Below are 26,232 nucleotides of genomic sequence, written 5' to 3'. Positions count from 1 at the left end.
TGGAGTCCCCCTCAGCAGGGAGATGAGCCCTTCTAGAAGGAAATGACTCACAGGCTGGCGGAGTGTGGGGCCATGCGTGCGTGTCCCTGTGTGTGTCTCTGTGTGTGGGTTGGGCGGGGAGCAGAGGTGGTTCTGTGGAGATGATGTGGGAGGTGAATCGGGCTGGTGACCAGTCCCCGCTGCCTCTGCCAGTCCCGGTGAGGGCCAGGCCTTCTGAATCGCACGCCACGCATCCTCCCACCCCACCCCAGGCTCTGTCTTCCTTTAAGCTTCTACCCCACCCAACACTGCCCCTGTGTCTCAGCCTTCAAGACGCCTCCTCCACAGCTCGGCGCCCTATGCTGAGCCTGGGAAGGGGAGGCCGAGGGTCTCGGGCTGTCCCACTCCTGGGCCTCAGGCAGGCACCCGGATGGGGGCCACAGCTCGTGTCAGCTCCCAGGAGAAGCTGGCTCCTTCCTTGCCCAAGGAGAAGCTCTTTGGGCATCTCCACCGGTCTAGGCCCTGCTATTTTTAGATGCATCCCCTCCCTTCCCCTCCCAGCCTCATAACCAGCTGCGGGAGGAAATGACTCACCTCGAAGTCAGACAGGTAGAGGCAGCCTCAGTGAGCCCTGGGCAGACCCTGCCTGGCTCCAGCCCTTGGGTTGCCCTACCTGGGGTCACCCAGAGTGGTGTGCCCCCCAGCTTGAGGATAAAATTGAGTTGGGACCAAGGCCCAGGATCCCACTAGGCCTTTCTTGGGCTCTCTCTGCTATTTATCTCTCAGGGCCTAGGGAAGGACTAGGCCTCCATCAGGTCGTAGATAGGGCCTAGGGCAGACTCTGGGCCTCTGACTATACTGTGGGCCTATGTAGTCCCCAGCTCAGTCTGAGGGGGTCAGACAGGTTGAAGGGACTGACTGTGGTCCTATCCATTAGACTTAGCAGAGACTAGAGTTCCAGAAAGAAGAAAGACACTGTTCAGTGAGGAGAAGGGGAGGGGCTGATGACCCTGCATTTGTGTATGCTGAGTAGGGGCCCAGTTGTCCCAGCTTGCCCATGTCCGAGGAATTTCTTGGAACCTGGGACCTTCCATGCTAACCAGGAGAGTCCTGAGCTGCCTGGTCACCCTGGTGCTGAGCTGTAGGCTGTATCTTAGGGAAGGGGCAGGTGTGAGGAGCCTATTGGGATTTGCTGGCCTAGTCCCACCTAGTCAGTGTGGGAGGACCTGCCTGTGCCCCCTTGGCAGCTGGGGGATGGTTCTGTTTACCTCCACAGGAGAGGGGCTAGGCCAAGAGCTCTGGGCCGGCTGAGAGACCAGAGAAGCACTTTGGTTGTCCCTGCTAAAGCCAATGAGGGGAAGCGTGGGCCAGTCAGCACGGGGCTGGGTGCAGGGGTAAGCAGAGCTGCTCTGTGGGGAGGACGGCAACTGCCCAGAACGGACAGGGCTGGGGAGAGATCCCAGAGGAGCAGGCAATGATGACGAGAGCACAGGGCTTGCGTCAGGAAGACGCTGTGCCAGGCCCACTTACTGCCAGTGTCTCAGTGTCCCTGGTTGTAAAAGAGGCAGAGGGGTACCTGGCTGCCTGCCTCCGATGCCTTCAGTGAGGAATCTGAGGTGATTCTGGGGCGCTGGGGTCGTCGTTGGCTGGAGAGGCCTTGCCGGGGCTGACAACTCGCAAAGCTTCCGTTGCTCAGGGAGGTGGGCGGAGGATAACTCTGCCCTCCTGTCATCCCCGATGAGCATCTGGGCTGCCTGCCTTGGGAGAACATGGCTCCTGGCCCCGGAGGCCTCACCTCTGTCTGGGCTCACATCAGGGGAACTGAGGCCGAGGCCCAGACCTTGAAGGGGGCAGCCCCCCACACACTTGGCGGTTGTCCTCTGCATCCTCAGGGTGAAGGCTCTTTGTCCCCGGACCAGGGGTGAATGGCCCAGGCAGCAGCTCTGGCACAACTGAGCTGAGCAAACTTAAGCAAGCCACTTCTCTTTTCTGGGCCTCAGTTTCCTCTTTGGTGAAATGGTGGGGTTAGATCAGTTCTCTGGTTTTTAAATATTTACTTTAGTAGTGGAACCTCTTCTCCAATCAAAGTTCTAACTGCACTCAATGAAAGAGAGAACTGTGGGTGATTGAAACATAGGTGGGGCTGGAACACCATGCTCCCCTCCCCCCTGCATCCCTAGTGGCCCAAGGGCTTGAGGGAACACAGTTTGAGTACCCCTCTTCAGGGTGCCTGCCATCTCTAACACTCTTATTTGTGGCTCAAGGGCAAGGATGTCTTCTTTCCCTCCCTGGGCCGCCCAGTAATTAGATTGCAAGCCCAGTCCTTTCTGGCACCTTCGATCAAGTGTAGAACTCCTCATATTCTCTAACTCCTGGTTCCTGCTGACACTGAGGTCTGTCTCAGCCCTTGTTACCAAGTTCAGTGGGGCCAGAGGCCCCTTGTCCCTTCTTAGGGAAGTTACAGGAACAAAACATTTTATGCCACAGATAAGCTTTTGGGGGCAGTTCTGGACTCTTGAAGGATGTCCACATAACTCCTCTACTGTGCCCCCGCCCTCCAGCCTGCAGGACAAGTCTGAGATTCCCATTTGACAGGTGAGGGAAAGGCCTTAGGGGTCTTACGAGAGTGGCTCAAGATCCCATCGCTTGGAGCTGAAGAGCTGGGCACTTAGCCAGGAGCCCTGGTCCTCTCCCCAGGCTTTCCCTATTCATCCCTGGGATGCTGGCACCTGCTGGCACCGGCAACAGAAAACGGAGGTAGGAACCTATCAGGGAGCCTGGGAAAGACAGAACGCTTCCTCACCCTGGGGGTCAAGGGCAGGCATTCTTCCCAGTGAACAAACCCCCCTCTCCCACTGTCTTCCCTGCTTCAGAGAGGGGCAGGGAGGGCAGCGGGAGGGAGAGGCCAGGTCTAACAAGCTGAGACCACACAAACAGGTACGGGACAATGCCAGCTGCCAGGCAGCAGACCCAGGGTCACGCAGGGGCCGTCTGGGGAGGGGGGGCAGTACCCGCCTTGACATCAGCAGCACCCTGGAGGGACGTGCAGTCTTCTCTGGCTCGCCTGACAACAGGTGGGGGGTGGGGGTGGGGGGGTAGCCAGAGGCCCCTCTGTTCCCCACCCCATGTGTTCCTCCAACCACCTGGAAACACAAGCCCAGGCAACAGTTCCACGAACTCTGTGACAGCCTCAGCCAGCCAGCTCCGGTGCTAATAATACGAACAGATGTGGGTCATGCCGCTCCATCCCGTGGCCCGAATCCAGTCCTGCCACGAACACCCTAGGCTGCCCGTGAGCTGGGCTCAAGTCCCGGGGTCCTGGGGTGAAGCTGGGTCCAGAGGGGGACCCCAGCCCCTGGGTTGGCCTGTTTGTACAAAGCCCACCCCAGTGAGCCTAGCAGCCCCGACTCCACAGTTAATAGAGGTTGACATTCAGGACGAAACTGGTGAGGTCTGTGGGAGGGTGATAATAATTAGACCACATATTTTTAAATGATACAAGTGAAAAGTGCTTCTATATGTATAATTTCAAAATTATAACAAAACATTTTAAGTGATACAAGTGAAACAAATGTCCTTTACAGCTGAGGCTTGAAATCTGATCTCTAGACTTTGTGCCCAGGGGCTTCAGTGCTGAGAAGGGCCGGGAGGGAGACTGAGGCCCATAGCCATCTGGACAGAAGCAGCCTGAGCACTTGCTTATGTGCCCCTTGAAGCCTGGGGCTCACAGCCTGAACGCCACTGAAGCCGTTTCTGCCCACGTAGCCATGGGCTGGTGGTCAGCAGGTAGCGGAGCCTGCCAGTGGTGACCCTGAGGCCCGTGGCCAGGGCCGTACTGGGGCAGCGAGGGCCGGAAGTGGGTCTGCGCCCAGGAACGGCTGGTGCCCCCAGCACAGGCCCGAGTGCTGGAGAGAGCATCCTCTACTACGCAGGGGCTGCTGGCTGCTTCACACAGGCCCAGGGGGCCCGCAGGGGTGAGCCCTGTTTGTTTCTCCCTCAGCCCTGGTGCGCCCATCCTCACTGAGGGAGAGCAGATAGGGGGTGTTTGCAGCGGGACTCTGCTTCCCCCAGGAAGTGGATAAAGGGCAGTGCCCTGGTGGCCCAGGCGTCTGCCTCTTCGTTTGGGCTCAGGTCATGATCCTGGGATCGTGGTGATCCCAGTTCCCTGCATTGAGCTCCACACTCAGCTCGGAGTCTGCTTGAGATTCTCTCCTCCTCTCTCTGCCCCTCCCACTTGTGTGCTCCCTCTCTCTCTCTCTCAAATGGATAAATACATCTTTAAAAAAACAAAAGGCCCTAGGCAGGGCTTATTGCACAAGACTGCTCCTCCTCCAGCCCCAGCCAGCAGCATGCAGGTGGCACACCTCACTTGGACCCTCTCGGGTCTTGGAGAAGTGTCCCTAGTCCTGTATGCTGCTTTGTGGCTGCAAAGCTCCCTACAGGGTGACCGTGGGCGGAGAAAGCCATGGAAGGGGAGCCACGAGTGGCCACCAGAAAGGCGTGCAGACGCTGAGCAGGCCCCTTTCTCCCCCAGCTGTGTTCATGGAGACCCCCTGTGCCCAGAGCTGCAGCACTGAAGAAGATGGACAGGCCCCAGACAGGACCTTGTCTCTCCGGGGTGCCAAGCCTTTGTCCAGGAACTGCACGAACACCTCCGGACTTACAGCGTGAGAGGGCGGGGCCGGGCCAAGGCTGTGGGAACATGGCAGGCCTCCCAGAGGAGGTGGGGTGGAGGAGCAACGGGGAGGCTGTTGGCAGAAGGAACTGGGGCAGCATGTCACGGAAGGGTGCTTGGAGGAGGCTCCAGTGGGCAGCCAGGTCAGGGTGTGAGGGCCCTGGGCATGAACCAGGAATCCGAAAAGGACCTCCCTCCCTCCATCCGGCCTCCATTTCCCCATCTGTAAGAAGAGACCACTGGGACCCTCCTGTGCTGCTCCGACATCTGTCTCCTGGGCTCCCTCACTGTGTCCATCAGGAAAATGGCAAGAATCCAGTTAAGGAAGTGGGGCTGCTGACCAGCGTCCCTGAAGGCCCTGAGCCTGACCTCTTGCCCTTCCCAACGCCAGCTCCACTGGGGAACTGCATACCCCGCCCGTCCCCGAGGGCAAGCCCAGCCAGAGCTGGATGGGATTCCCTGCCCTCCCTGGACCAAACCACGCCAGGGGAAGCGGGCGGGAAGGATGGACGCAGTGTGGCAGTCAGGACCCCACCCTCCTCCCAAGCAAAGCCCCAACTCTTGGGCTCAAGGGGGGCTGCTTGGTCATGGCGGTCCTAGAGAGTAGGGTGCCTTTCTCACACCCTTTGTTGTGTCTGGGCCCTGGGCCTTTATTTCCTACCCCAACAGCTGTGGGGCGATACAAGCGACAGGAGGCCTAGGCCTTGTTTGCGGGGAAACAGCCCGCCGTGAGAGGCTGGGGGAGGGGGAGACAGTGCGGGCACAACCAGGCCCCCAGCGTTCTCCTGCCACCTGCCTCTCTCATGGCTAGCCTTGTGGGCTTTGCCTGTGCCTGTGCCTGTAGACCTCCCCGAGGGCAGGGCCCAGCACCTTCGAATGTGGTCACGTCCGTGCTTCCCAGCTCCGGGACTCTGCTCACAACCATCCCTTCTGACAGAGTCCTCACTCAGCCCCCAGCCCTGCTGGACTCCCCCGTCCTTCACCGGCGCCAGGTCCTTTACCCAGACGCCCCTGCCGAGCTGCTCACACCTGCCACACTCCCAGCTTTGTTTCTATCGCTGTCCCCCGTCCACTGGGCTCTCTCCCCCTGCCTGGTTGCCACCTTTGTGCGTTCAGAGCCTGTAATGGGACTTGAGCCTCTGCTATTAATCTTTGTCAACTGAGGACATGTAACAGCACTTAGAGCTTCCTGTGTCCGACGCCTTTTAAGTGCTGTATGTGTGAGAACCCTTTTACTACCCACAGTAACCCAATCAGGTGGGTGGTTTTACGACTCTCATTTTGAAGATGAGGAAACTGAGGCAGAGGGAGGTTAAGTGACCTGCCCAGGGCCACCCAGCTAGCAAATGGACCCAGCCCAGGCAGCCGGGCCGCGGGGTCCACACTGATACCCAACAACTGACTGTTTTGTTTTATTGTCTCCTGGGGGTGATGTCAATTTGGGGAAGCTGCCGTGAGAGCGGGGCGGACACGTGTGTAATTGTGGGACAGGGTGCACCTGGCCCTCTGGGAAACCCGTCCCCAGCCAAGCCCCTCAGATTAAGTTCCGTCCCCCCTAGTGTGGCTTTCTCCCTTTTCCACCCTTTTGGGCCGGCCTCCCACCACTCACCTTGGCATGAGTGGGGTTAATCTTTAGCACAATGGATCCAAGTCCAGCAAGTGTTTGCAGAATGATTGCTTTGCTACATAGACCCCGAGGACATGCAGCTTCATGGGGACCCTTGGGCATCCCCTACCCTTCCCCCAAGCTCCAGGTTCCTGTTCTGGGAAACCGGCTGACTTGCCCAAATCACAAGGTGTGACATCTGGTAAGGATTCTGAGTTGCTCCAGAACCCACACTGTGTCAACAGTCTATTTACCTGAGTCTTGGCACTGCCGTCTGGGAGCCTGCCCTAGACAGCCGGGTGACTCGGCCGGGAACTCGGGGCAAGGAGATTACGGTGGGCCAGGGTGTGTGCTCCTTGCCCCGTGGAGCAGTTCCCTTCTGGAGACCTGGGGCAGCCTGGGACGAGGAGATAAGCTGGCAGATCCCGGGAGCTTGGATGAACTAGCGGCTCGTTTTTGCCACCTGACGGTGGGTGGGGATCCTCGTCGAAGACTTTTTTGCAGCCAAGAGTCGGACCGTCTGTCCCGCCCCTTCTGGCCGGCTGAGCGGCCCGCTGAGGGTAGGGGGATGGGAGGGGTGAATGGGGGCGGCTGGCGAGCCTCTGCCAACTGCAGCTGACAAGTGGTAGCTCGCAGACCGGGCAGGGCCGGCGGCGGTGACCCCGGGCACGGCCAGCCAATGAGCTCCGCGGCTGCGGTGGCACCACCGGGCAGCGGGCTGTCTTTGGCTGGAGCGGCAGCGGGCGGGGCCTCGGGCCGCCAGTCAGGGCCGCCCGGGCCCTGTCTCTGGGAGGCCCCGGCAGATCGGAGGCTCCATTCACAGAAAGCTCTCCTCGGGCTGCCACATTTTTAACTTTTCCGACCTTCTGGTGGAAGGGGGGGTAGGGCGGGCTGCAGGGTGGTGTGGGAAGCGTGTCTGGGGAGACTGCAGCCAGAGATGGAAAGAAACTTAAACTTTCCCCCTGCTCTGGATCCGGAGTGGGATGGAGCTCCCGGCCCAGGAGGAGGGAAGATGCTGAATGTTTTGCTCACAGCAGGGATGGAGAGAGGGAGTAGGAGCAGGGGGAAGCAGAGGTTACCAGGGACCCCAGTATCCTGGCCTGGGCCCCTTACCCTTTGTCTGGTGTCAGCCTTGGAACAACACTCGTGACCGAAGCAGCTGTCAGTCAGGGCAAGGGGTGAGGATGACATTCGGGACAGTCACCCCAGACTGCTGGTGTGCGCTGGGCTGACAGTACCAACAGGTGTTTGCCCCCACCTCAGCCCCCCTGCTCAATGCAGACCCACCGAGGCCAATCACATAATAAACATATATTTATAGATGTACAATTTCAGAATTCTAATTTAAGAAATACAGCTTCTCAGGGGATCCTTTAGGATCTATGTTCTTATTGCACATGGGTCAGCCCACCTAGGGACGTCTACCAAGACCAGATGGTCAGGGTGGTGGCAGCAGAGCACCGGGGCCACCACGCGTGGGGCGCTCTTGCCCACGTCCAGTTCTTATCGTCTCTCTGGGCCGGGTGGCTGCTGCATCACAGGCTAGGATCTCGTTCAAAAATCAGATCTGACACTTCTTTACCAAGCTTCCTTTCCCAGCAAGAATCTTATTCGTTGGGGGTGGAGGGGCTTTAAAAAAACAAACAAACAAAAAGAGCCAAGAGAAACTCTGGGAGGATGGCTGTCCCCTCTTGGCTGGCAGCTTGGGGAAGTAAGGCTTTGGAAGATGGCAGGCTCCAGGACACACCCACTGCCAGAGGAAAATTTGGGAAAAACGGTAATTCCAAAAGGCCCAGTATAAACTGTGGGAATAAATAAAACCTCCCTCCCTTCCCCTGGCAGCAACTGCTGTTGTGAGAAAAATCCTCACTTCAAGGTGAGTAGAAGAAAACCCTTCTGGTTCAGGTGCAGCCTTTGTCCAAAGTGCAACAGAAGGCCGGGTGGCATCACGTCCATGGATGGCGCAGACAGAGGTGCCCACAGGGCTGGGTTTTCTTCAGGAGTCAGCTGCTGCCCCAGAGTCTTGGGCACCACCTGGCTGACTCTTGGAGGAAGAACTGTCTGGAGTCCTTGGCGCCTGACTTGGGAAAAACCAGGGGCTACAACGCGGAGCTGTGCCCTGTGGCATCTATAAGGCAAAACCCACTTTGGGACTGGGGGGGGTGGTTAGGCAGAACTTGGTCCCCCTCTAACCCTGCTCTCTGCGGCAGGGGGGCAGAAGGCTGCTGGGCTCTAGGCCTAAGAGCCCACCTGAGCTGACCAAAGCTTGTGGTGGGTGGTCTCACACCCGCAGGCGGCCTGGGGCCTCCACCTTGACTGGATCCTGACAGGGTACCTGGCCCCAGGGGCACTTTCTCCCCTGAAAGCCTGCTCCCCTCCAGCAACCTGAGTTCTCTACGGACTTACATTATCATGATTACCGTTGCCATCAAAAGCAGGCTGGGGTTGAGGGGAACGTTAAAAGCTACGACCCGACTTCCCTTCAGGCTGTCAGCTATGGCCACTGTCTAGCCTTTGTAGGACCAAGTTCCCTTTCCCACACAGGCCTCGTTTTCTAAAACAGGGAAGAAATCAGCTAAACAACTTAACCAAATCCCTGCATAGTTTAAAAAGTAGACTATATATATATATATCTTTATATATGCTATTTACATATAAATAGATATATATATATACACATATACTTGCTCTATAAATTACATTCTATGGAGAGTTCTCATTCCTCCTCCTCCTATCCTTGGCCAACGCCTCCGACTGGCTTCCACGGAGAGGTGACCGGTGGTGGCTCCCTGGTGGTGGCTCCCGGGAGGGGGAGGAAGGCAGTTGGGCGCCCCCTCCCCCAGCCCTTTCCATAGACATTTGCTCCAAGTTTTACATTCTACTTTCGTTGCCATGGTTTCCGTATTCTAGGAGAGAGCCGAAGTGGAGCCTGAGCCTCTGCCAGCCCTGGGAGGAAGGGAAGCAGCCCCGTGGCAGGTTTTCCTGTCCTAAGAGCTTTCAGCATTTACTGGGTGAGAGAGAGGGCAGCTGTGTGGCGTTCGGCCTCCAATTCCATTTTAATTTTTTTCTTTTTATGTCTTTCCTTAAATATACAGTCCATCACCTTGGCTCAGTGCATGTCACCAAAAATTCTCCAGGGATTTCATGGTCTGGGGAGGAGAGTGGTAACAGTTAGCTTGGCAGTCACGTGGCCTGGAGCCTCTCTCTTAGCCCACACAAACAAGCCCGCCTCCTGGCTGCTGTCCTGCCCACCTCAGCCCCAACCTGTCTCCCTCCTGCACTCTGTCACTCTCCCGGAGGCACTAGCAGATGGCCTCAAAGCACAGCGTCTGGAGCTGGACCCTTGCCAAGGGGGACACAGGCAGAGGACGGATGGGCAGGTACCAACACAGAGAGGAATCTTTACCGGCTCTGCCTACGCTCCTCTGGGCTTGGTCCAGTCTGTCCCCTCTGGCAAATGCTGGGAGCAGAGCTCACTACCCACATGCAGGGGTGAAGGAGGTGGGAGCCTGCTACCAGTGACTTGCATTTTTCCTCTTCTGTACGAAAGGCACTGCATTCGACCCTCAACTCATGACCTCTGCTCTCTTCCTTAGACCACAGGTGAGATGCCTGGGCAGGCCGAATGTCTGTGGCTGAGAGAGTGCCTGATTCCACCAGAGGGCGAGTGGTCAGGGTACACCGGCCTCTCCTGCTCCCAGCCTGTTGGCTCCCTCCCCGACCCACTGTGGGGCTGCCCATCCCTCCCGTTCTATTTCCTTCTGCCTGGAAGGGCAGAGGAAGAGGATGGGATCTTGTCCCACCCATTCCCACATGTTTCTTCCTGATGTCAGGTGGGGAGTGTGTGTGTTGGGGGGGGCCATCTTGGGATGAGTAATACTTGGCCTAAATAGCAGAACACAGACAATAGTCTGTTGTACTTGGGAAAGGGCCATGGTGACTTGGGGCTGGATGAGACCAGGGAAGCCTGCATGGCCCTTAGCAGTGGCCTTGAGTTCCCCCTTCTGCCTGGCTCTTGGGATCCCCAAATTCCCAGGGCTAGGGAATTGGCGGGGCAGACAATAGCACTTGAGGCCCGAAACAGACCCTGGTTTCCAAGCACACCCTAGAGCTGCCCCAACTGCAGGCTGGAGGTCAGGCCGGGGACAAGGAGTCTGTGCCGTAACCAACAGGCCATTCCCCTCTCTCCCTCCCACCCTCCTCTGCCTCATGACCAGGACCAGAGCTGCCGGGAGCTGCAGAGCAGAGGAGGCCCTGGCTCATACTTGGACCTCGGTGGCGTGGCTGGCCCAGGACTATCCATGCAGGGAGGCCTGCACCTCTGACAGTCGGTTACAGCTCGGGGTGCTCATCCTCTGTGCTTTGTGATACATATCTGTGTCACCGAAGTAGCGGGCCCGGTACAGCAAGCCTTCCTCTGTAAAGCAACGGGGCAGAGTTAGGGTGCACCTGGGACCTCCCAAAGGCTGTCAGAGCCGCTGCCCAGCCTGTGGGGGTGGGAGAAAGGCTGTTACAGGCCCCGGATCTGGGGCCGAGCTGGCCTCCCTTCAGGAAAGACCCGGGAGAGCAAACACTATGGTCCCAACTTGCGAGAGGGAAAGAAGTGGTCATCCTGGTTTGACTGCCCTAGGGTCCCACAGATAGAGCTGGATGTCCGATCACGCGGTGGCCAGGACACATGCTCCAGTCTACCTCGACATCCCTACCCCCGGCAGCCTACCAGTCAGGCTGATGGCCGTGATTTACGGGAACCTGGAGGAAATCTCCAGGTGGGCCCGGGCTCCCAGCCCCACGGAAAAAGGGATGGGGATCCGCTCCTGACCGGGAGGTGGCTGGTACAAGGCCGTGCCAGGTGCTGGGTCCACAAATCCCCGGCAGGCCGGGCTCTCTCTTCCCTGCTCTCAAGCTTTGTCCTCACAGCACACACACACACTCACTCTGCTGCTTCTCCTTCCAGCAGTTGTTTCGGAGATTGGCGATGTAATCATCTTCCACGTTCCGTTCAACTGTTTTGAGGCTGGAGCCTGTGTACTCCTTCGAGAAGGTGTCTGCCACGTAGTAGACGACATTCAGGTTGTCAGTGACTCGCCTGTGGACGTGGCCCACCGACCTGGCCGGAAATACATCAGGCACAAAGTGGGCACCGGCCCCTAGGCCCAGGGCCCCCCAACAGGAGGTACGGCACGGGCCAGGGGAGGACTTGCTTTCTTCCTCACTACAGCAGCAAGTTGCACAACACCCAAAATGAGGGTCTGAAGGAACGGCAGGCTGTCCCTCCCATGCAAGCGGTCCAGACTATGGCCAGCCCTTCCTCAGGCTGTCTGCTTACCACACTGCTGACCTGGAGCCCATGGGGAGAAGCCCCTTTTTGAGAGGCTCTGGTCAGCACAGGAGCGGAGGCTGGGCTCGGCCTCTCATTAGGGGTGGGAGTTGGGCTCCCTGTGCCTCCATCTCCACATTCCTGCCCTAAGCCGATTGTTGCCCAGGGCCTGCCTGCCTACCCTGGAACTCCCAGTCTGGAGTTAAGACGCTTAGGAACATGACAGGACTCCAAGGAGCTGTGGCCTTCCAGCTCTCGGTCCTACCTTCCAGCTCCACCCACAGGCTCTGCAGGCTGTGGGAAGTGCCTCGACACGCTGCAGACAGAAGACGGTGCTGGGGGGAGGACAGCCCCTACCTGTCCTCTGTTGCCTCTCCAGCTGCAGAGCCAAGGGCTGGCTGGCTACAGGCCACAGAGAGCCTGGGCCGCCTGTGTGGGTCCAGAGGCCCCACTCTGCCCTCTGCTGGCCAAGGGGAAGGCCTCCGGGCTCCCAGACAGGGAGGGCCAGGCAGCTTGGGGAGCAGAGGGCTCCCACCAACAGAAGCTGACCACCCACTAAGTAACTATGTATCAGAAATGGTGCCAGGTGCTGGAGACAAATGAGGGGAGCTGATACCTTAAAAGGCCAAATAACTTGCCCTAGTTCACTAAAGGCTGCTGAGGCCATATATTCATTCAACAAATACTGTTGAACATTACCAACAAGGCTGGCATTTTTTAACAAACATTTCGTTTATTTATTTTAAAGTAATCTCTATACCCAACGTGAGGCTCCAACTCAAGACCCCGAGATCAAGAGTCGCACGTTCCAATGAATGAGCCAGCCGGGCGCCCTGAGCCTGGCATTCCACGTGAATTACTTGTTTAATTTTCACAAGCAGATAGGTGTTATTTCCATTGCACAGATGAGGAAACCAAAGCTCAGAGAAGTTATGTAACTTGTCCAGGGTCACACAGCTGCTTGGTTAGTAGAGTAGCTGGGATTCAAAGCCACCTTTGCCCTGAATCTAGAGCCCATATTCCTTCCATGGCCGCAAGGCCCCCAACCAGAACTTAAGAGCAGAGGTTCTTATCTCAAGGTCAGCAGATAAGATTGGGGGGGGGGGATGAAGCCTGTGAAACCACGCCCAAAGTTGTGTGCCTGTGCAGTGTTCGAGGGAAAAGATCAGCAGTTTTCACTGCATTTTCTTAGGGGACTGTGATCCTAAAAGACCAAGAACCGAAGCTCAACAGGGAAAGTGTGTTTTCTTGATTCTAAGGCAGACTTCCGCGTTGTGATCAAGGACCCGCAGGATGGGGAGGAAGGCCCCTGATGGGGGCTGAGAATCCCAAATCCCTGTCCGCCCCCCGCCCCTCGGCCCGTCCCTAGCTGCAAGTACTCACGGCCTTGGGCTCAGGCTGTACGGGGGGCTGGAGACCATGAGCTGGCTGAGAGCTGACACGAGGATCAGGATGAGGATGGGCATCAGTTGAACAAATACCCCCAGCCCGCCCTGGAGGGAAGAGCCAGTGGTCACCCAAGCTAGAGCGGGTGGGAGTGCGGCATCAGCCACCATCGCCACCAGCTGCCTGCCGCAAAGACGCCTGGGCAGCAGGAGGCAGCTGCCACATAAACAGGCCGCGACACTACTCTCTCGTCCTCCCTCCCACAGGCCCCCTAAATACAGAAGCTCCTCCACCTGCCAGCTCCCCCGGATGAAAACAAAACGGCAGCTGGTGTTACACAGAGGAAGAGGGTACCCACGTGTGTGTGTTGTCAGAGAACTACCCAAACCACGAGCAAAGCGGCTGCCTCCACTAGCCCAGCAGGCAGGGCTGGAGGGAGGTTTTCACTATATATCAATTTAAAAACTGCCAGTTAAAAAACTGTAAATAAAAATAAATTTGTTCACTGTGTAATAATTGGTGATTTAAAAAAACTCTTCTGTATGTTCAACACACACAGTTTTTAAAAAGTGAGTAAATAAAAACAAGGCCATGCTGACAGAACAGAGGGGACCCCCTCCGCCTGCCATAATTTTAAATGCTCTGGAATCGTCCACAGTTATCTTAATGTTGGTCAGCTAGCTGTTTTTTAACCTGTGGCACTCAAAATGCTTTTGTAGCACTGTGTGGTTATAGTTTTTGTTTTTAAGAGTGCCGGAAAGCAGCGAGAAGAGTCGTCAACCTTTGTCATCCTTGACAATTCTCTCATGAAGTTTCATTTCCCATTGCTTGGAAAATGTCACTGTGGCCTTCTGAACAAATGGACTGCACAAAGGCCATTCACACTCAAACCTGTCTGTAGGTGGAGAAGTTTCTGCATGACATTCCTAACAGAGGCCATCAAATCCCCACTCCTTCTGGGCGGCACTGTGGAGTGTGGCTCCCTCTAGTGTCCCTCAGCAGAATGGCAAGGGGGGGCACTCAAGATGGCTCCTTGGCTGAGAATGGTGGGGGCACTGCCCTCCCAGTATGGACAGCTGGGGATGTCCCTTCCCCTTCAGGCCCTGCTCCCTGGGTGGGGCCTGGTGCCCTCCCCTGCCCTCCCCGGTGCCTCCCTCACTCACGTCACCCTGGTTCTCCCTGCGGTCCTGCCTTTGCTGGTAGGTATAGCGCATGCGGCCGTTGCTGTAGACGTGGACATTACCTGGAGGTCAGAGGGACTGAGTCAGGGGGTGGGGCTGCTGGGGAAGGAAGCAGCCAGCATCCAGTCTTCCACCATCACCCCCAGGGAGGCCTGGCTGTGGGGAGGGCGGGGTACTTACTAGACGGGAAGCCACCGCCAAAGAACATATTGAAGAGGTCCTCGGGGGAGATGTCAGCCTCAAAGCCACGGTGGAAGTCCCCATGCCCATGGCCGTGCCGGGCTGCCTGGCTCTTGTCGTCACCGAACTGGTCATACTGCTTCCTTTTCTCTGGGTTACTAAGTACCGCATACGCTGTGCCAATGGCTAGAAAGGAGGTGTAAGTCAGGCTTGAAGACATGGGGTGTGATCGGGGAGGCTCCCATGGCAGCTGAGACCTCCCTTCCTTCAGATACTCAAATGGTGCTTTGGGAAGTGGGAGTCCTTGGGGCGAGCGGGAGTTTGGCTGTTGGGCACATGTGGTGGCGACGGGGGGTGGGGGGGGCAGCGGTGGCCAGGAATACCTCTAAGTGGATCTAGGCAGTCTGGGTCGGGTGGAGGATGAACACTCAGGCTCCTGCTCTCCAACTCAAGACGATGGTCCAGGTCCAGCCTTTTCTATGACCCAGGTCCTTTATGGGCCTTATCTTATTTATTCCTACAGCAATTGCCAGGAAGGGCCGAATCGCCAGGTTCTAATCAAAACTTCTCCACTGTTGGTAGTGTGGCTTGGCGAGCCCTCTCCTCCCTGGGGTCCAGGTCCCAGCTTCTGTTCTTTGGCCTGGTCCCAAGGCCTCGCCATGAGGACTCCCCAGGTGGGAAACCTGTGCCTCAAAGGACACAGCTCCAGGCCCTCCTTAGTCTCTTGCTCCTTCTTAAGCGGCTCACTCTCTCAAAGGAGCAGGTCAAAGCTGCATCTGCAACCTGCAACCCTTGAGAGTAAGGAGAATCCCCTCCTCTTGCCCTCTTGCCATTCTGACAAGGCCCCAGGGCTAGATCTGGCCTCTTAGTGTCTGTCCTGCAGGCTGCAGGCAGAAGTCAGGGCTGGAGCAACATTAACCATGGCTACCTTGCCTTCCTACTCCTATTCACCCCCTGGGGCTGGCTGATGGGGGTGATGCCTGCAGACTACCCCAAACCAAGCAGGACCAACCCTAAGCAGCCTGGAATGGAGTAACGAGGGCGGGACCGGGGAAACGGCACACCAGGTCTCAGGGGTCTGCTCTGCCATCCGCTCCGGCACAGGTCACCACCTCATGTGAGTGTGTGTTATGTGTATGTGTGTGTGTGTGTGTGTGTGTGGTGCAGGGCTGGCGGTGGCTGCTGGTGATGACGAGGCCACCAGGTCACTGACCTGAGGCTACTCTGCCCCTCAGCACAGGCAAACTGTTACCAAGATCCCAACATGGGGATGTGCATACAAGGTGAGTCGGGAGGCCTCCTTCTGACCCTCAACTGCTACGCAACCGCTAAGCCATTGGTCCTCTCTTGCCTCAGCTCCCCTCCTGTCATTCCTGGGGAATGTGGAGGAAGGAGAGGCAGGGCTGGTGATAGCTGAGCTCTGACAGACTCTGTAGGCTAGAAGTGGCTACTAGGACTTTCTTTCTAGGAAGCAGCTCCTGAGCCCAGGGGACCTGGGTCCAAGACCACTTCCTGGAAAAGTTGTCTTGGCCTCTTATTCCTTCTCAAGGGCAGGAGCTAACACCCGACAGCAGGAAACCAGGGCTGGCTTACCTTTGAAAGCTTCGGTGGCACCAGGTGCGTGGTTCTTGTCTGGGTGGAACTTGAGGGCCAGCTTGCGATAGGCCTTCTTCAGGTCCTCATCGGAAGCCCCTCTGCTCACCCCCAGGATCTCATAGTAATCTTTACACTGCTTGACCCTGGGGGAAGGGGTAGAGCGGGCCCAGGGCCGCGAGGTGAGGGGGGCGTGGACTGAGCAGTGTAGGCACACAGCTCTGAGCAGGGCATGGCTGACAGCTTCTTCAGGTCAGCTGTCAAACCTCGGGGACAAGGGAGCCTCAATAAGCTCCACCTGGGATGGGGAGCCAGGCAGGGCCCTGTGGAAACACCCAGAACACATTTCGGATTTCAGAGGGGGCAGCTGCTGTGTTTCGGGCCAGGAACCACTTCCGTTTGCTAACAGCACCCTCACCAGAGGCCACCTCAGAACTGTCAGTGTCCGTGCAAGGCCTACCAAGCCCTGGAGGGGTAACTGTCTCCTGTCTCCATTCTGTGCCGCACAGGCTCTGGTCTGAAAGGGTCTTTGTTGGGGGCTGGGGAGAAGCTGGAAGGGGAGCCCAAGCCCCATCTCTGATAAATAGAGCTGTGTAAAGAGGCTGGGGCTCGCCTGGCCGGCAGCAGAGGAAGCCAGCGGCAGAGTCAGCGTTTCCAGCCTCCGCTGTGGGTTTTCTTGGCGGGAGGGGGCAGCAGAGCCCTGATTCCCGCACTGTATTCCGGGGCCTGGTGAGCCCGCCCTGCTGGACCTCATCCATCCTCAGGACCCTCCCAGGGCCCCCCCAGACCACAGGCAGATGTGAGGTGGAGGACACGCTGTAGGAAGCCTCTAGATTCGGAAACTTCCCAGCAGCACCCTGCTCCGGCCCCTCTACCTTTTCACTGCTGCTACTTGCTCTGCGCTGTAGCCTTTGCTGCTCTCTCCTCCTCCAGCTTCTCCGTTGGCCGAGGCGGCGTCCGCCCCACCTGCTTTCCTGTGCGTTGTGTCTGTGGGTTGGGGATGGTCACTGGCGGACTGTGGTTTCTGGTTGAGGGACTCGATCAGGGCTGTGTGAAGCAAGCAAAGCATTCAGGGCTCCCGTGCCAGCAAGGCCACAGGCCATAGCTGAGGGGCTGCCTGGTCCTGGGACAGGCCACGACCCCACCCCCGCCCCACAACCCACCTGCTTCTTCTCCTGGCAAAGCCACTAGCTCCCTCCCTGGCTTGGGCCTGGGCCAAGGCAAGGGGGAGGGGGTGGGCGCTAGTGGGATAATTGCCTGCTCTTACCGGATCCACAGACCTTAGGACTTGTCAGGGTATGGGTTATTTTAAATGTTTTTTTTTTTTTTAAGATTTTTCTTTTTAAGTGATCTCTACACCCAATGTGGGGCTCGAACTCATAATCCCAAGATCAAGAGCTGCATGCTCTACTGACTAAGCCAGCCAGGCACCCCTGGGTATGGGTTAATTTAAAACTCTGCATAAAAACATACTATAAGTCCTTCAGGTTTAAAAAAAATCCCAAAGTAGTGTGTTTGTTTATGTATTTTTAAAAAGATTTATTTATTTATTTGAGAGAGAGAGAGAGAGAGCACATGAGGCGGGCGGAGGGGTACAGGGAGAGGGAGGGAGAAGCAGACTCCCCGCTGAGCAGGGAGCCAGATGTGGGGCTCGATCCCAGGACCTTGAGATCATGACCTGAGCCGAAGGCAGACACTTCACCGACTGAGCCACCCAGGCGCCCCCTCAAAGTAGTGCATTTAACAGACTCTGTTGAGTGTCGAGATTGGCAAAGTGCTCTGCCCATCTCAGTGGGGACCCCACTGAGCAGGACCATCTGTTTCAGCTGGGATTGGTGGGAAAGGCCTCCTGGAGGCTTCTGCTTAGCTGTGATGGGGAATGGAGGCAACGAGTTTGCCCCAGAGGGCCAGAGCTGGTAGGAGACTCAGGATAAAGATCTTCTCTGCTACTTGCTATTCTTTACATTTCTCAAGTGGCAGGGCATGTCCAACAGCCTACTTCAATGTTCAGAGTCTAAGCTGGACATCAGCTGTCACCCTCAGACAGGGTTCCAGTTACTCAAACCCAACTCCATGGTTCCTGATACTCAATCAGGAAAAGCCCAAATCTCTGGCAAAAGTTCCCTGTGCCCATTTATTCCAGGCACAGAACCAGTTCTGGAACCCCCAGTCATGCCTAGGGTTCAGTGCCCTGGGAAGCTAGGCACCTAGACCACTGCTGGGACCCAGGACACTGTGCTGAGGAAGGACAGCAGTGCCCCCGGCTGGTCCACAGGTTCTTACAAACATGCCAGGAGCCTGCTGGGCTCAACGCACTGTGTTGGGTGTCAGACGCCCTCCAAAGCAACATACCTGCGCCTCACCCAAGAGGCCAGGGGCAGGGCTTGCTGGGAACAAACACTGGGACTCAAGTGGGCCACTGTGCCCTGAGCCACTTCTGTCTTCTTAGGTGATCTCACTGGGAAAGGAGCTGACAGTCAACCCTGCCGTGCATGAGGGAGGTGGAGGACTCCTGCTGCAAAGCCCAGGAGTGAGCACTGAGAGGAGTATTCAGACCGAGTGCTCACTGTGTGTTAGGCAGGCCTGGACATGGTGCTCTCCATGTATTAGTTCATTTAATCTTGACAATGGCCTTAGAGGTCGGTCTCACTACTACCATCCCCATTATAAAAAAGACCTGTGTGTCTGATCTGTTGGCCCATGGCTGCATAAGCTGGGCAGGCAGCACTTAATGCCTGGATGCCCAGCTCCCAGAACCTTCTTCTTTTTTTTTTTTTTTTAAGATTTTTTTATTTATTTATTCGACAGAGAGAGAGACAGCCAGCGAGAGAGGGAACACAAGCAGGGGGAGTGGGAGAGGAAGAAGCAGGCTCATAGAGGAAGAGCCTGACGTGGGGCTCGATCCCAGAACTCCGGGATCACGCCCTGAGCTGAAGGCAGACGCTTAACCGCTGTGCCACCCAGGCGCCCCCCAGAACCTTCTTCTTAACTATGCTATCCCGGACTGCCTGAGTCTGGCATCGGGCATGGGGAACCCCTTCCAGCACAGTCATTCCAAACAGAGAAGAGAAGTTAAATTCCGAAAGACCTGGGTTCAAATCTCAGCTCAGTCACATCCTAGCAGTACGGCCCTGGCCGATAAAAAATCTAAAATCTGTCTGAACCTCAGTTTCCTAAGGGATACACGGGTAGTGGGGTGTATGAGGATGAAATGAGATAACGTGTAAGCACAGAAACGGACTGAGTGAAAGTTCAAAATGAGTAGCTGCTGATATGACACAGGCTGATGAACCGGCTGGCTGGGGAGGGGACCCGAGCAGGTGGGGCCAGGGAGCTCCAGGGATTAGGAAGGCAAAGTGTCAGCACTCAGCAGGCTTTTCAGGCTTTTGACCCAGCTGGAACCATGAGATTTCAGCTGTCCCAGATGCCAGGTCCATGCCAGGCACCGAGGGAATGGCAAACGAAGAGAACAAAAGAGGAAGAGATGTTGATGAAGATGGGATAGAGGGAGGAGCTGGTTTGCTGGGTTTGGAGGGCATTTAAAGAACTTATTTATTTCAGTTTCTCTGGAAGCCTCAGTGGTCCAGGCTGAGCTAACATACCCTAAGGACAACACAACCAACCATTCAACTGCTACAGATACACAGGAGCATCAGCCAGGAGCTGGGATGGACTCACTCTGGTATTTCGCAGGGAAGATTCTGGAAGCTTTTCAGGCTAGTTACATGGAGTCAACCACTCTAATATCTTTACATTGCAGAAAGGAAGCCCAAAGGGGAATGGATGTGCTCTGGGTCACACAGAAGGCTCCTGCTTGAGTTGGCCAATCAAGACTTCTGGTTGCGGACAAGTAGATCTCTCTCCTGGCCTGGACACCCCCTTAGCCAGACCTGTGGGATGTGACCGCCTTGCAAATGTCACAAAAGAGTATGACATGGAACAGCCTAACATGACTCTGGAGTTAGACAGACAACGCTGGGTTCAAATCCTGCCTCTGCCCTCGCAGAAAAGCTGGCAGAGACATCTAAAAAGACAGGAACTTGGTGGAAGAAACGAGAGCTGCAGCGGGAGAGGTGGCAGTTGCGGTGGCCCCTCCTCAAAGCCAGACTGGAGGGTGAGACTGCCTGGGTTCAGAGCTGGCTCGGCAGCTTGCTAGCGGGGTCATCTTGGACACATTAATTTAGCCTCTTCGTGTAAAACTGTTATCTCCCTCAAGGGAGTTGAAAAAGTAGACGAGCAAATGCATATAAAGGACTTAGCACAATACTTAGCAAATATGAAATGTTTTCTGTTACTGTTCATTTTTATTGTAGCGCTCAAAGCGAGCTGGGAAAGGGAGGCCAGCGTAGGGCAACAGCCTGGGAGCAGAGCTGGACGGTGCAGTTCCTTTTGCTCATTAGCCAGTCCGTCCGTGAGGGCGTGATCTCTGCCCTCACAGGGTGCCGAACGGAAGGGCTGAGCGCACAGTAGGGCTCAGGAAGGCTGACTGACCTGCACGAACAGCCCTGCCCCGGGCCTCACCAGTACTACCCCAACTCTCACTCTGACACCCTGAAAGCAAAATCCCTCCCCCACATGCTGGCCTTTCCAGCTCGGCCTTCCTGACATCCCCAGGACCCGCAAGCAGCCTGCGCTGCAAGATTATCCAGGATACCCCTCTCTGTGTATGCTGGGGAAACTGAGGATGTTCTCATCGGCTCCCTGAAAAATCTGGGACTTTCCAGCCTTGTTGCTAAGTCTCAGGCAAAGGTCATGCCCAGTGGGCTGCCAGTTGCTGGATAGTAACTCCCAGAAAGGGACTGACTGGCCCCACTAGCCCGGCCCTACGACTTCCCAGCTTAGGGCCCAGCGACTACTCCACAGTACAAGTGGCCGGCCGCTGGCTGCACCTCCTGCAGCATGAGTCTGAAACCCCCTTGTAGCCTTTTCACTGTGAGGTCCCTCGACCCTTCAAGGTTGCTCTGAGTCTCCTCTGACCTAACCTTTCCCTCTGTCCTTCCACTTCTCCTGGACCAATCTTCTACCCATGCTCTTGATCCGTCCCCTCTCATCTCTCGACTTGCCCTCTCCCAGGAGTCCTGACCGTGTTGCTCGCCACCTCCCCGATGCTCCACTGCACGGCTACCTGGCTGCTCTCTCTCCTGGGATCACCCCCTCCTGTTGTGGCTGCATTGCACTCTGTTGCTCCCCCAGTCTCTGCCCGTGGGCTAAGGACAGATGTGGCCCACAGTGACCCCAGCCAGGCATGACTCCAGTGGATGCCATCAAACTGACAATACCAGACTTTCAGCTGCAACCTGGGGCTCTCTCCTGAGCTCCATGCTGACAGCTCCTCTGGACCACCCACAGGCACCTTGCACTTGGCCCATGTCTTCCCACCCACCATCCTCAACCTTGCTTTCTCCCCGGTCACACAGGCTTGGAGTCCGTGTCCCCATTTCTCCTCAGCACACCGCCCTCATGCAGGGCGTGGTGCTGCCTCTCCAACGACCTGGTCCTCGTCAGGAAAGCCTTATCTCAGGCACTCAGAGTGCCCGACCTACTCACTGCAATGAATGGTCTCCCAACTGGTTTCTGACTCGAGGCTCTCTTCCCTCTCATTAACCCTTCATGCTGTTCTCTTTTAAGACCAGTACCCTTATCTTATTTCTGCTATCAAAATCTTCAGGGGTCTTTTCACCAACTACAGAATAAAGTGAATATCCTAGTCTGGTAGGAAAGGATTTCCACAATGTGGCCCCTTCCTACTTTCCAGCCTTAATCCTCTTTATACTCAAATTACCACCTCCACAGCTGCAAATCTTGCCACACGCAACCCTCTCCCCCAAACCTCACAGCTTCCAGCCTCACTGTCTCTTCCCCAGTAGATGTTTCTCCAAGTCTGCTCCCTTCCTCCAAACTGCAGTTCAAATGCTGTGTCCGTCTTCCTCCCTGAAGCTTTCCCTCGCTGTGATCTACCAGTATTTTCCATCACCTGTGATCTACCTGTATTTAAAAATCTCTCACTAGACTGCTGATAGCTCAGACTTCAGCGCCCACCCACAGCACTCCGCTCCAGCTCACCAGACTGTGAACCCACGGAGGGCAGGGGCTGGGTCTCTCATGTCTTTCCTTCAGTCCTCAGCATCTAACACTGCGCTGAATTTTTCTTTAACCACAGTATTATTTTTTCTCTAACTTTGTCTCCTTCGCTAGATTATAAGCTCCTTGAGGTGAAGGATCATGTCTTACTGATCCTGCCATATATATGCACTTAGTGCCAAGCAGAGGACTTTGTAAATAAAACAAACAAAAAAAGTCTGTTGCATTGAACGAGCACCTGGAATGAGCTGAAACCTCAAACAGCAAGTGTAAACAACTACCTGATATTTTTTTTTAACCAAGATTTCTCCATCCCAGGCCTACATGAACCCCAGGTCCTTGTCAGCTCAGCACTGGGCTGCAGATGGGTGCAAGGTGAAGTTTACGGCGGCATGAGGCATACAGTCTCTCCACAATAGTGGGAATATGACAACCATGCTGGTGACTATGCTGCCCAGCAAATTCCATTTCTTGAGCCCCGGGAAGGACACCAGTTCAAGCCCCCGAACTGGCCCAGGAGGCTGCTGACAGGAAGATCCCCAAAGGCTGCCTGCTCCTGAGCCCCCAGAAGCATGAGAATCTAACAGGGTTCTGAGACTGGCAGGCCTGACCCCACCCCGCTCCCCTCAGAGAGTGTGATTTATTTCACAGGGAAGCTCCTTGAGCAGGATACCTCAGGAGTCCTGGCAAATACAGACTGAAATCCTCTCCAAGAGAAGGCAAAGAGACCAAAGATTAACCTGTCGTCGGGAGGAGGAAAATTTGAGCGTTCCAGGTGGCCTCTTCTGCTGCTGTTCACCTTTCTCAATTCCAACTGTGGGCAAAGAAGGTTAGGAGGCTGACTGCTCTTTCATTTCATTCCTCTATTAAACATTTATAGAGTCACAGAACTTTCCAATTTCGAGCTGTGTAATTTTGGGCAAGTCCCTTGCCTCTGAGATATTTCCTCATCTATAGAACAAAGATAATTATCTTTGCTCTGCCTCCCTGATAGGGCAGGCTTAAGTGAGAAAATGCATTTGAAAGAGCTTCCCTTCTTTAAAAAAAAAAAAAAAAAGATTTAATTTTTTTTAAAAAGTCATCTCTACACCCAACATGGGCCTAAACTTACAACCTGGAGATCAAGAGTTGCGTGCTCTGTGGACTGGTCCAGCCAGGCACCCCTGGAAGGAGCTTTCTAAACAGAGAAGCCCTATGGTATTATTGTTACTCACATTATCTGCACCAACCCTCTAATTTCCCAGATAATAAAACCCAAGCTCAGAAAGATCACGTGGTAGCAGTCAGGATAAGAACTCAGGTCTTCTGATTCGGAGTACCTGTTACACACCAGACGGTTTACTGCACCATAACTGCTGGTATGATCCCTGTATCTTTAATGGACTCTTCCTCCCCCCCCCACCAAGATTTTATTTATTTATTTGAGAGACTCAGGAAGAGAGAGAGCACGAGCAGGGGAGGAGTGCAGAGGGAGTGGGAGAAGCAGACTCCCCACTTAGCAGGGAGCCTGATGCCTGGCTCGATTGCAGGACCCTGAGATCATGACCTGAGCCCAAGGCAGACGTTAACCGACTGAGCCATACTGGTGCCTCTGGACTACCTCTTTCTCCCTTCCAGCTTGTATCAAGAAAAACTTCTCTTAAGTCTTAGGTTAAAGAAAAAGAGGGTTCCTGGGTAGAGCGAAATGCTGAGTAGCTGTGACAACCTCACTAATCCCTCCCTGGTTTGGAAGCCCCAGCCCCGGGACACTTCGCAGTCTTGTGCTGTCCAGCGGTCCATACGCGGGGCGGGGGGCACTAATGGACTCTTGTGGGCGAGGGTGGGTGGGGCGGCTGAGGCCAGCGTCTCCAACAAGCCCCGAATCTCACAGGCAGGTGAAGAGGTTCCAGGAGGGAGTGAGGGGCCCGCTCTCAGGGCAGATGGTGCAAGGCAGTGGTGTGGGGCCCGGGCGGGGGGAGGGGGAGGGGGAAGCAGGCTCTAGTTTCGGGAGGCTGTTTCCTGGCCCTCGCCCGGAGACGTGCTAAGGAGTGAAGATATGAAGACGCCTTTCCAGGCCGTGCGAAGGTCAGAAGTCCTCCCCCCCGCCCCCGAACCCATTCTTCTCTCCGTCAGAGGAGTTATGTTTATTTTCCTAAACTATAATATTTCCCAGGCCGGCAACCGGCCCTGGGCCACCGAATGGCCCCTTGGGAAAAGTAGTTCGATTTCTCTTCCAGGCAAGTTCCCTCCCTCTCGTCCGCCAGCGCCTCTCATCCTCGGTAACTCCAAATCTCAGAGGCTTCCACAAGCACCCGAAAAGTTCAAGTCGCCGCTGCCCCTGTCATCAGGTGTCCAGCGTCCCGGAGAGGCGTGGGAGCGAAAGACTACACCTCCCAGCGGCCACCGCGCGTCTCAGTGCGCAGGCGTAGCCGCGCCTCGCTACCCCTCCCCCTCCTCCAACTGCTCCCCTCGGTCCGTTCCCGTATTCCCCCCATCAGTTCCAATGTCCCCTCTGTCTCTCTGGCGCTTCACACTCACCGCGAACTCGCGGCGTCGGGTACAGCCGCTGCGCCTTCTCCAGGAAGCGGAGCGCCCGGTCGGGCTGGTTGCTCTGAATGGCCTTGAGGGCGATGCTAAGACAGCGCTCGGCTTCATCCTTGTTGGATTCCATGGCGGAACCAGAGCGCGGAACCAGGGAGGGGGAGGCCGGGCGAGCAGAGGGCTGCGCCAGCTGCCGGCACGTCGCGGGGCAGGCGGGCGCTGGATGATGACACAAACCCCTCGCCCCTCCTTTTCCGAGATTTGAGTGAGAGTTGAGCTAGGGCGGAAGTGCTACCGTATGCCTTCTAAGAGGGGGACGGCCAGGAGAGGTATTAACAAGGGTGCATGCCCAACATTCCTGGATCCCAGAGGGACATATTCGTAGCTCTTAAGGTTGAATATGCTTGCACGTTCTTGGTAGTAACTCTGCGAGTTTGAGACGAAGGTCATTTATTTATTCATGCCAGAGATATTTGCGAGGCTGGATGTACAGTGGTGAATAAGACAAAGCCCCTGCCCTCATAGAACTTACATTCTAGTGTGTGTTGGGGGGCGGGTAGGAGGGAGACCGAAATACTCCGATAATGACAAATGCTATGAAGAAAATAAAGAAAACAAAAGAATAGAGAGTGGTAGGTGATATTTTAAACAGGCTGATAAGAAAAATCTCTCAGAAGCTGGTATTTTTTTTTCAAGAAGTATTTTTTTTTAAAGATTTTATTTATTTATTTGACAGAGAGAGAGAGAGAGAGAGAGAGAGACAGCCAGCGAGAGAGGGAACACAAGCAGGGGGAGTGGGAGAGAAGAAGCAGGCTCCCAGTGGAGCAGGGAGCCCGAAGTGGGGCTTGATCCCAGGACTCTGGGATCACGCCCTGAGCCAAAGGCAGACCCTTAACAACTGAGCCACCCAGGTGCCCCTTCAGAAGCTGACATTTGAACAGAAATCTGAATTCAGGAGAAAGAGCAGGTATTCTAGATATGACTCTTTGAAGGGAAGGATGGCCCAGGCGGAAGGAAGAGCTTGCAAAGGCTCTGATAGGGGAATTTTCTTGGTGAGTTATTACAGGATCAACGAGGAGCATGTAGGGTTACACTATAAAGTGGAATTGGTTCATTCAAGCTTTCTTTCAAGCCTACCACTCCAGTGAAAGCCGTCTTGTCAAGGTTACCCACATTGCCAATTCCATTGGTCATTTCTCAGTCCTTCTACTGGACTTCCCAGCAGGATTTGGTAAGAGGCTACTACTGTAATCCAGGTGGGAATTAATTGTAAGTGGGAGCAGGGTAATCGTGGAGGTGGTGGGAAGTAGTCAAATTCTACATGTGTTTTGAAGACACAAATCAAACGAGTTTGCAGATGGATTGGATGTGGGATTTGAGGAAGAGGGAAGTTGAGAATGATTTCAGGGTTTGGCCTGGTCAGTGGAGGAACAAAGCCTGCCTTTACTGAAACTGGAGAAACTGGGGGAAAACGGAGAGGAGCAGTCTGGTAGAGGGGATATTAGATGTTTGATTTAGAGTGTGTTAAGTTGTGATGTCTTTTTTTTTTTTTTTAAAGATTTTATTTATTTATTTGACAGAGAGAGAGCCAGCCAGCGAGAGAGGGAACACAAGCGGGGGGGTGGGGTGGGGGAGGAAGAAGCAGGCTTCCAGCAGAGGAACCTGATGCGGGGCTTGATCCCAGAATGCTGGGATCACGCCCTGAGGTGAA

General features: G+C 55.5%; 1 protein-coding gene across 3 annotated transcripts; it reads right to left on the bottom strand.

Moving 5' to 3' along the window:
• Nucleotides 1-7,551: 7,551 nt before the first annotated feature.
• Nucleotides 7,552-24,748, bottom strand: DNAJB12 (DnaJ heat shock protein family (Hsp40) member B12). Of its 3 annotated transcripts, none has more exons than XM_026504431.4 (9): nucleotides 24,519-24,748; nucleotides 16,796-16,967; nucleotides 15,921-16,066; nucleotides 14,328-14,513; nucleotides 14,130-14,209; nucleotides 12,964-13,073; nucleotides 11,198-11,370; nucleotides 10,526-10,677; nucleotides 7,552-9,409 (listed from the first exon to the last, which is right to left on the bottom strand). In XM_026504431.4, the coding sequence occupies exons 1-8, from the start codon at nucleotides 24,649-24,651 to the stop codon at nucleotides 10,556-10,558; spliced, it is 1,122 nt and encodes a 373-aa protein (XP_026360216.2). In that variant the 5' UTR covers nucleotides 24,652-24,748; the 3' UTR covers nucleotides 7,552-9,409; nucleotides 10,526-10,555. The 3 variants fall into 3 exon arrangements, with proteins under 3 accessions (XP_026360216.2, XP_026360215.2, XP_026360214.2); XM_026504430.4 differs by having other exon boundaries at nucleotides 10,580-10,677; XM_026504429.4 differs by having other exon boundaries at nucleotides 10,532-10,677; nucleotides 24,519-24,736.
• Between the last annotated feature and the right edge of the window lie 1,484 nt (nucleotides 24,749-26,232).

The sequence above is a fragment of the Ursus arctos genome, unplaced genomic scaffold (genome assembly GCF_023065955.2).
Source record: "Ursus arctos isolate Adak ecotype North America unplaced genomic scaffold, UrsArc2.0 scaffold_7, whole genome shotgun sequence".
In the NCBI taxonomy this organism is placed as follows: Eukaryota; Metazoa; Chordata; class Mammalia; order Carnivora; family Ursidae; genus Ursus; species Ursus arctos.
The sequence above is the reverse complement of the archived record's forward strand: the minus strand, read 5'-3'. Positions and strand labels throughout refer to the sequence as shown.

Excerpts from the sequence above, each read along its gene's own strand:
- DNAJB12 (XM_026504430.4), bottom strand. The coding sequence starts at position 24,651 with ATGGAATCCAACAAGGATGAAGCCGAGCGCTGTCTTAGCATCGCCCTC. Across the intron at positions 16,968-24,518 it reads CCCGACGCCGCGAGTTCGCG|CCCTGATCGAGTCCCTCAAC; the intron begins GTGAGTGTGAAG and ends TGCTTCACACAG. Across the intron at positions 11,371-12,963 it reads TACAGCCTGAGCCCAAGGCC|GTCGGTGGGCCACGTCCACA; the intron begins GTGAGTACTTGC and ends ATTTCCGGCCAG.